The sequence below is a fragment of the Fragaria vesca genome, linkage group LG5, assembly GCF_000184155.1.
Source record: "Fragaria vesca subsp. vesca linkage group LG5, FraVesHawaii_1.0, whole genome shotgun sequence".
Classification (NCBI taxonomy): Eukaryota; Viridiplantae; Streptophyta; class Magnoliopsida; order Rosales; family Rosaceae; genus Fragaria; species Fragaria vesca.
In genome coordinates, this window is record NC_020495.1 from 2074396 (window position 1) to 2084655 (window position 10260).

General features: G+C 39.1%; 3 protein-coding genes across 3 annotated transcripts in view; all 3 read left to right on the forward strand.

The window, feature by feature from the left end:
* Nucleotides 1-171: 171 nt before the first annotated feature.
* LOC101299679 (aluminum-activated malate transporter 9-like) lies at nt 172-3594 on the forward strand. Its single transcript, XM_004300793.1, has 6 exons — nt 172-496; nt 885-1025; nt 1155-1430; nt 1714-1853; nt 1972-2118; nt 2989-3594. Exons 1-6 carry the CDS (start codon nt 172-174, stop codon nt 3592-3594), a joined length of 1635 nt encoding a protein of 544 aa, XP_004300841.1.
* Nucleotides 3595-6798: 3204 nt separating this feature from the next.
* Nucleotides 6799-10260, forward strand: LOC101298020 (TMV resistance protein N-like). The gene is made up of 4 exons (XM_004298802.1): nt 6799-7481; nt 7746-8857; nt 9061-9336; nt 9424-10260. Exons 1-3 carry the CDS (start codon nt 6979-6981, stop codon nt 9075-9077), a joined length of 1632 nt encoding a protein of 543 aa, XP_004298850.1. The 5' UTR covers nt 6799-6978; the 3' UTR covers nt 9078-9336; nt 9424-10260.
* LOC101299967 (protein SUPPRESSOR OF npr1-1, CONSTITUTIVE 1-like) overlaps nt 9094-10260 on the forward strand; it is a 4994-nt gene continuing 3827 nt past the window's right edge. Inside the window, exons 1-2 of the mRNA XM_004300794.1 lie at nt 9094-9336; nt 9424-9912. Coding sequence (XP_004300842.1) covers nt 9094-9336; nt 9424-9912 — 732 coding nt within the window. The remainder of the gene's footprint in view (nt 9337-9423; nt 9913-10260) is intronic.

The window sequence follows — 10260 nt, forward strand, 5'->3', positions numbered from 1 at the left end:
CCTCTTTATAACGTACCGTATTCTCTTCTCTGAAATATCACTCACACTTTTCTCACTGAAGTTTGAGATATCAGAGTAGTACTTCATCTGTTTCATTCTACAAGTCCTTTCTCTGTTAACAATACGGAGGTCTTGAAGCACTTCGAAGAGACTATATTGTTGCATTGGAGAATGAACGGCAAGAAGGGCAGTATGGAGATTAGCATTCCCTGTGCTACCACGAAGGTGATGAAACAGCACGATATCGAAGCTAATGGTGATCAGAAATCGGGAAAGAAGGGAGGAGGAGGAGAAAGCTTCTCCTTTAGAGCTTGGATGTGGAGAGTCTGGGAGTTTACCAAAGAAGATAGCAACCGAGTCAAGTTTGCATTCAAAGTTGGCCTGGCTGTGCTTCTTGTGTCTCTGCTTATACTTTTTCGAGCACCTTATGAAGTTTTTGGCACCAATATCATTTGGTCTATCCTCACTGTTGCCATCATGTTCGAGTACACAGTTGGTATGTTACATGCACTCATGCATCTTATATATATATATATATATATATATATATATATATATATATGTATAAATTCTGTTGTTAGACCAGTAGACCACCCAGTATCTTATATTGTGTGAACTATTATAGTCTTAATTATTTTATCAGCTAGGTATACGTAATATAGGGTTTTTCCAAAGTTGTTTTGTCTAGTTAGGTCATCTGGTATGTTATGTGATTAATTGGGTTTTGTCTAATTCATTTGAGTAGGAAAATGTGGTTTCTTAAGTTTTAATTACCTTTCTTGTTAATTTGACACTAATATTTTGAAGTTTTTGTGACAACAAAATATTTTCTGTTTTCAGACTAATAGTAAATTCTAATCGTATGTAATGTTGTGAAAGTATAGGTGCAACATTTAACAGAGGATTCAACAGAGCTCTTGGAAGTTTGCTTGCTGGAGTCCTGGCCATTAGTGTTGCTCAAGTGGCACTAAGATCTGGCCGCGTCGCTGAACCTATCATCATTGGCATTAGCATCTTCATCGTCGGTAATGCAAACTTAAATTTTCCCTTCTCTTGTAGGACAATTTGAGTTCAAGACTACGCGTACGCGTACGTACTCCACAAAAACACCGTACCAGTACTTATTTCTTGTCTAACTCAAAAGTTTCATGCAGGAGCTGTAACATCGTTTATGAAACTGTGGCCATCACTTGTGCCTTATGAGTATGGATTCCGAGTCATCCTTTTCACTTACTGTTTGATAGTAGTATCCGGGTATCGGATGTCAATGGGAAATCCCATGAGGACGGCCATGGATCGACTCTACTCCATAGCTATCGGAGGGTTTGTAGCAGTGTTTGTGAATGTCCTTGTTTTCCCTATATGGGCTGGGGAGCTGTTACATAAGGAGCTGGTGAACAACTTTAACTCAGTGGCTGACTCACTTGAAGGTAAACCTAATCAAATTATACATATTATCATCTTGTACACCATGAAAAATATAATATGGTGATCGGATTGCATGAAAATACAGTTTGCAAAATAACCCTGTGTTCTTGCACTTGGGACATGCAACTTACAAATCTATCAGAAAAAGTCTAAATTATCCCTGTAGCATAACAGTTTTAATATACACATGTACGTTGATGTCATTTGGGGCGTGATCGATGAAGAAATCCGCTTGTGTCACAACTGAACCATAACTAAAGTTCTTAATCATCTTGAAACTTTCAGAATGTGTTAGAAAGTATCTAGCAGATGATGGGACAGAACACCCTGAATTCTCCAAAACTGTCATGGATGAGTTTCCGGACGAGCCTGCTTATAGGAAATGTCGAAGCACATTGAACTCATCCGCAAAGCTCGAATCCTTGGTAAATCATCTCTGATTTCTTCCTAACTTGTTCATAAAATTAGAATCTAGTAAGATCAATCAAATGGTCCTATAAAGATAGTCCTGCTGATCGATTTGCTGCATGTCTCCAATACCAGGCTGTGTCTGCAAAATGGGAGCCACCACATGGAAGGTTCAGACACTTCTTCTATCCTTGGTCAGAATATGTTAAAGTTGCAGCCGTTCTAAGATATTGTGCTTATGAGGTTATGGCCCTCCATGGAGTTCTGCACTCTGAAATTCAGGTATCTATTCTCATTCCATATACATACGCAGAGTGCAAATTTTCATTCTCAAGCTTCTACCATGTACTTTTTGAAGCCTTTTGTTTCATATTTTAAGAGGAACCAGACACCCTTATAAAGCAAAAATATTTCAGGTATTCCGGAAACAAAATCTTAAACAAGACGAACATATAATAATTTCAGCGGTAGAGGAATAATCAGAAAGAACTTTTGTTTTGCGAATCGAAAGAATACATGTTATACGACTTGTTTGTTCTCTGTATCTAGTTGGAGTCCAACAGGTGATAAAAGCCATCCATGATCCTATTCCTTTGTTCATAGATGTATGTGAACAAGTGAACTACATGTCGAAAGTATAAGATTCCCGCATCAAATCTACTGAGGTTAGTAGAATATATAGTAGGGGACTTTAGAGACATCCTTTGAAACCCTTTCCCAATTTATGATCGAAATCCACCGTAGTATATCAATGGACATAATGTTTTGAAGTAAAATACAAATTTCCAAACTGTGGAGTGTGGGAATTTTACTAGTACTATAGTGGGAGCAGATCCTTTGTCACAAGGCTGTGGGACAAAATCTCAAGGATATCAGAATCATAGCAAAATCGACAAACACTACAGAGCTGAGAGCTCTATCTCGCCGCGTGAGGTATGCCAAAATTTTTGCATTGAGCTTCCCTTGAACTCAACACAGTCTGTTGATCTATACAGACCGAGGCAGTCAGACATGAAGTACTTGGCCGAAATCCAAAATACAAAGAAATTATTTTTCTTCGTAGTTAGCCAGAGTTATTTCATGTTAACTACTAGCATATTTTCCATCATCATACTTCATATAAATCTTTGCTGATAGCTCTTCCCTCTATAGGCGCCTTACAATCTCCGGATCACATTCCAGTCGGAGATCAAAGAAGCCTCAAGCCAAGCAGCAGAACTAGTAAGAAGTTTAGGCCAGGACATCAGCAACATGAAAAGGACCACAATGACATCTCTACTCAAAAGGGTTCACAGCTCCACAGAGAAACTCCAGCGTGCCATTGACATACACTCTTATCTCCTCACCTCAAGTTTTGACCCCCCGGACAGCAACAACATCTCTAAGCCACTTCCCAAGCTCACTCAAACCTTATCAAGCACTTTCTCGGACCTCCAAAACCAATTACAAGCGGTTCAACTTGATAGAACCACTAGCCTGGAAAAGAACCAAAGCACACAGCAGCAGACAGCAGAGCCTTACCATGAGCTAATGAGGAAGCAGTCAAGAAGGCTTCACTATTCATGGCCGCCAAGACAGGTTGATGCTTTTGAGGATGATGGTTCTGCCGGTTCGGACTTCTTGCCTAGGATGAAGGCATTTGAGAGCACTGCAGCATTGTCACTGGCTACCTTCACTTCCTTGCTTATTGAGTTTGTTGCGAGGCTTGATCACTTGGTTGAAGCAGTTGATGAGCTTTCTAAAATGGCCAAATTCTAACACGAGGCAATACTGTACAAGAAATCAAGAACAACATGACCACTACTATACAGACTTATAATCATGCACAAAAGGAAATATCCAGGACTGAGAAGGCCGGATGATAAAGGAGTTTGAAATACTTGTGACATAGGAAAAGTGAGAAAAAAGGTGTTGTTGATGTACAATCATCTTGCAATGAAAACATTTCAGTTTGAATTCCCTTTGGGGTGTGACGGTTCAAAAGATAACAGCTTTGTGCCTGACATCTAGTTCCTTGAGAAAATGGTGTTAGTCCAATTATTTACTATGTGAAATTTAAGATTGATAAATTGGAAATCACTGGCTCTATCAGGCCTTCAAAATGGACTCTGAAACCACACCATGCATTGAGAAACTTCTTTGGAAGAAACAGGAATAAGATTAGAACTTTGGTAAGTTAATCCTAAATATGTATATTGAACTATATCCATCTGCACGAGCGAGTTGAAAAACTTTACTGTGAGGCAAAGGGTGGACAAGTATGAAAACACAGCTGCAAGCAACTACTGGATATATCTTGCTACATCATTTTCCCAAATTTTCGATCGCCTGCTCTTTCATCGATGAAAAACTACATATGTCAGACTGTAGAAGAACAAATAGCAGGGATTTACCTGTGTCAACCTTTGTTCTAAATCTGTATAAATAAATCCATATCTTGTGAACTTTTCATATTTATTTTTTTCATCCAAGAACAAATATTCAAGTTTATTCTATAATTTGTTTTAACCGCAATGTTCTGTTGAATTTAACGGAGAGGTGCTACCGCTGCTACGTTCAGCTGGGATGATGAAATTAGTTTGGTACGACTAGCTCTTATGTTTTTTCTTTCAGTCCATTGAGTCCAAGAAAGAATGCATCAAGCGAATCAAGTCTTGAAGTGCTATTTTACGATTGCTTCTACTTGGTAGTCATGTCGAGTAGGATTAATTTGCTTCAACCTAGCTTGCTGTTCCATCATTCTTTTACTGTTTTACCACCAAATGGTGAAAACTGCCGATTGCTATATCTAGGCCTCATCATATAACCTTTCGGCCCTAGCCTGCCCTAAAACCCGTCCTACTCGGCCCTCCGTTAGGGCGGGACGGCCCTAGCCCTTTTCAATTAGGGTAGGACAAGGGTCAAGCAAATGAAACCCGGCTCTACCCTACTGAGTCCTTCCGGCCCTATCCTGGCTCTAAAAGCCCGCCATTTAGGCCCTAATAATTACTTATTTTCTATTGTTTTTAATATGTTTCTTATTTTTTATACAATACAACTAATCTTGTAAGTTTTATTTCTTTAATTTGTATTTTTTTTGTTAAATAATGATTGATTTTTGGTGATTTAGAGAGATAGTTAATGAAATATATAAATATAATTACTTAGATTAATAATTCTAGATGTTTTGTATCACATATATCTCTTGAGGTAATATTTGAGGAAAAAAAAAAAAACTCATGAATTTATTTCGTTAAACAAAATAATGTCATATTCGGCATTTTTAGCCATATTTAGCCCTATTAGCCCTAACAAAATGAGCTTTAAGAACAGATAAAGACTTGCATATTTGAGCTTCGGTCCGATTTTATCCGGTCCTAAATTTTGTTAACCAAGTTAAAGCCTTAGGTCATGACGAGGCCTACCTATATCTATCAACCAAATGAATTATTAGATCTGACCCACATTATAAGATGCTCTTTCGGTGGTGAATGGACTGATCAGCTTTAACTTCTCTTCTTTTCTTGGTAGTTTCGCTTCATCACCACACCATTGAACGTACTGCTGATGACTTGGTCCTCTTCTGCCCCTTCTTCACTTTACCATGGAAGCAAATTTGCTCCCCACCTATTCATCCCCACTCTTCTCCTCACCTTTTTAGATGAATGCCAAGTGTTTCTTATGTTTAATTACTTTAACTAAAATGATAAAAATGGACACTTGGCATTCATCTAAAAGGGTGGGGAGGAGGGTGGGGATGAAAGGGTGGGGAGCAAATTAAAAGTAATTAAACATAAGGGACACTTGGCATTCATCTAAAAGGGTGGGGAGAAGAGTGGGGATGAATGGGTGGGGAGGAAATTTGCTTCCCGTATGGAATACGTGTTTTTGAGTTGTCATGTACGACCATATGCCCTTTTGGGATCCGGATCCTCTCCTCGTAACTCTCTGCTAGTATTGCCTCATTAGACGATCTTGGCCGTTCAATATTAATCAATGGTCAAGATGTCTCTGAGTTTAGATTTTGAGATATTTCATCTCCTCACGTCTTTTCACAGTTTCTCGTCGAGTCTTATCTCTCTCTCTCCCCTTTTGCATACACTCAAACACTCCCCCAGAATATGAAGCATCGAAAGCCCGGCAGGCCGATCTGAGCATGGCCACTGCCAGCTTTGCCCCTGCGAAGAAGAAACCCCAATTCGTCGCAAATTCGATCAAATTGTGGAAGGACTGGGATTCCGGTTCTGGGTGTTAGGGATCAATATCGAGACGCATAACCCACCATTCGCCGGAGATGGAAATTACATGGAAGAAATTGGAGCTTTGGGGATAGATGGGGTTGATTTGCAATGGGTTTGGTTTAATTATGGAGAAAAGGGTAGATGAGAGTCAGAGAGAGATGAATAAATCATGTTATGATAATGGGGAGAGAGATGAAATGGAACTATGGAAGTGCCTTCACGTTTTGTGTTTCTCAAAGTTTTGCTGTTCTTCTCTTTGTTCATGATTTATTTGACGAGATTAAATCCTTTTCCTTGGAACTTTAAATTTGTGATTGTGAAGCAGGTTCTGAAGGCTATTGATCATGTTCTTAGCAAATTACTGAGGATCACTCTGCAAAACTGGTTTGCAGATTGCAGTCAAATTGGTAAAGCTTAGTTTCAATCAAAATCCCAAAGTTCTCTCGCTTCTCTATTCTTGTATACTTTAAGTTCAACAACAATATTAAACAACAAATATACAAAGGAAAGAGCATAATGCACGGGCAACTGCAGCAAGAGTGATTTTGAGAGAACTCAGAGAAGACTGAAAAGAAGAAGTGAGATAAAACAGATGAGACATCTGACGAGAATTCGAGAAGAGATGAGAGGAGATGAAAATATCACGAAAACTAAACCAAAAAACTAAACTCAGAGACATCTTGGCTGTTGATTAAGATTGGACGGTCAAGATTGTTTTGTGAGGCAATATTAGCAGGGAGAGTTATGAGGAGAGGATCCGGATCCGGATCCGGTCACTCAACCTTTCCTTCTTTTTCTTGGAAGTTTCGTTTCATCTTACACGCCCTTGACTTCACATTGAAGTCTCTACCTATTTCTGAGAGCCTCTTCCTCTTCCTCTTCTGCTCATTCTTCATTCCATCAGCGAGCTAAGCCAGATTCCATGGCCATCCAATTGAGAGACTCTTCGTCTTTCTCCTCTGCTCCTTCCACCCGTTCACAGAGACATGATGTGTTTCTGAGTTTCAGAGGCAAGGATACACGATACGGTTTTACAGGTCATTTGTACAACAGTTTGGTTCGAAAGGGGATCAAGACTTTCATAGATAATGATCTTACAAGAGGAGAGGAAATATCACAAGCACTTCTCCGAGCCATTGAAGAATCAAAGCTCTCTCTCATTGTCTTCTCTGAAAACTATGCATCCTCAAAGTGGTGTTTGGAAGAACTGGTTTATATCCTTGAATGTAAAAGATTAAAGAACCAAATGGTTCACCCAATCTTTTACAAAGTGGATCCCTCTGACGTAAGACACCAAAGTGGTACATTCGGTAAGGCACTTGCACCTCTTGAACTCAGATTCAAAGATGACATAGGCAAGGTGTCCGGATGGAGAGCAGCTCTTTGTGAAGCGTCAAATTTAGCTGGGTGGACTTTCTCCAGCGGGTATGTCATGCGCTTCATTCTACTTCTCTTAAATTTATAGTAATAACATTCTGCTCTTCTATTGCTAGCTGTGTGGTTATTATAGTATTATACAATACTGTCTTTCAGAGTAGTATGGTTGATGCGTCATTTGGTTAGCTAACTTAATTGTGACCGTAGAGATCATGTGTTCAATTCTCACTGTCATATGTCATGGTGGGGTGGATTTAGAGATCTTAGAAAAAGAGGTTTTATTAGATGTTTCATTTGTTTCTTTTATGGCAGGTATGAATTCACATCGATTGATAGAATTGTTGAAGAAATTTCAAACATTTTCCCACCAGAACCTACCTATTTGGGTATGCCAAAGTGCCAAGTTGGGTTAGACTCTCGGGTAGAACATATGCTTGAAATGTTAGATGTGGGGGGAAGTGATGTACGCATGCTAGGGATATGGGGAACTAGCGGAATAGGGAAGACAACAATTGCTAAAGCTGTTTACAATGCAATTGCACAGAAGTTTGATGGTTGCTGTTTTTTGGAAAATGTTAGAGAATGTTCAGAGCAACATAGAGGTTTAGCCGACCTACAGAGAATTATTCTCTCTAAGATTGTGAGATTGAAAGAATTGGAAATAAACAATGTTGATGAAGGAATCACTTTATTGCCTGAAATGTTGAGACATAAAAGGATTCTCTTAGTTCTTGATGATGTGAATGATTCAAACCAGCTAGACAAATTAGCCGGAACTTCAGACTGGTTCGGTCATGGTAGCAGGATTATCATAACAACAAGAGATAAGCGTCTGTTGACTGTTCACGATATCAATCTTATATACGAGGCCAGGAAACTAGATCCTGATGAAGGTTGTAAGCTCTTCAGTTCATATGCCTTCAAGACTAAGAGCAACAGTCTAGACGACAATGAGAAGCTCTTAGTTAGTACTGTTGTTAAATATACTCAAGGCCTTCCATTAGTGCTGAAAGTTTTAGGTTCACATTTATGTAGAATACCGTTACATAAATGGCAAGCTATGATAGAAGGTTTTAAAAGAAATCATCTCAAAGACGTTACAGATATTCTCAAAGTCAGTTATGATGGACTGGAAAAAACAGAGAGAGAAGTGTTCCTCGACATTGCGTGTTTCTTCAATGGTAGGGATACAAATGAGGTGATACAAATACTTGAAGGTTGTAACCGCACCAATCCTGAGCATAGTATTGAAATTCTTGAAGATAAGGCACTCATAAATGCTTCTGAATGTGGTCGAATAAGTATGCATAATTTGCTAGAAGAGATGGGAAAACAAATAGTTGATCAAGAGTCAAACATGCCCGGACAGCGTAGCAGATTATGGTATCACGCTGATCGTCCTCCAAGTTCTAACAGAAGACACAGTAAGTAGTTCCTACGCTCTCTCACACACACACATGGTTATTTTGTATGTGAGCAGTTTATTTCAATTCGACAAACCAATATCTGGATAACATGCAGTACATGTTTTCTTTTGAATTACCAAGGACCAAATAATACTGAAATAATTGCATTTTATTATATAAGTATTTGTTTTGCTAATTCGATTGCATTTTTTTCATACTAGGGAACAAGTACAATTGAAGGCATAATTGTAAATATGCCTATAACAGATGAGATACGGCTGAGTCCTAAATGCTTCAAAAATATGAAAAATCTTAAAATCTTTGTAAACGTCAATGGGCGGTTTGTTGGAAAGGTCAAGCATTACCCGAATCAGTTGCGGTTACTTGATTGGCCTAAATGTCCTCTAGAATATTTGCCCTCCGGTTTTGATATGAAGGAAATGTTGCAGCTTAATATGCCTAACAGCCGCATAAGACGTCTTGGAGGGGTATTCAAGGTATTAATAATATTTTAGCAGTTTACGTTATTAAATTCTTTAGACATTACCAATTTATTATTTAATATTTATTCTTTTGTATGACAGAGTATGCAGAATCTTACATCCTTGAAATTGAGCGGATGCAAATTCCTAACACAAATCCCAGACATGTCTGGAAGCCCAAACTTAGAGTTCTTGGATCTAAGTTTCTGTTCAAGTTTAGAGGAGGTTCACCCTTCGGTTGGATCCCTCGAAAAGCTGGTTACGCTGAATCTTTTCAAATGCTGTAACCTTGTGAAGCTGCCTCCAGAAGTCAACTGGAGATCCCTCCAAATACTTATTCTCAACTTTTGCAGTAAGCTGGAGAGTTTCCCTGAAATTGTGGGAGAGATGAAATGCATGACATCCTTGACTCTACAGTGCACTGGCATCAAAACATTGCCGTCATCCATTCGGTATCTAATCAACCTTACACAGTTGATATTCCATCACTGTGAAAACCTCACAGATATACCTCGCAGCATTTATGAACTGCAAAAGTTGAAGGACTTTGAGTTGGTGGAGTGCCCAAAACTCATAACATTCCCAACTAAGGTGGACTCACCTGAATACTGTGATTATTTACCAAGATGCAATTCATCTAAAATTGATTTCATGTGGGAGAAATTATTTGCTGTGGCCGGAACAATTTGGTGTCCCCGACCACTTAAAACGCGACACGTGTCCAGCTGAGAAATTGATAGGATTGTGAGTTGAGTTTGACGGTTCCGTCTTCTGCCGTTTAGAATAACCGTATCTGACCTATAATCGTATTAGAGAAGACCCTCAACTAGTCTCAGATCTATATTCAAAGAAAGGGCTGAAGCAAGAGAAGAAACCGCGATTCTCTCACAAGAGAACTGCACAAGGCGGCGCCGGTAAAAATCGCCGTTTGCGAGTTTT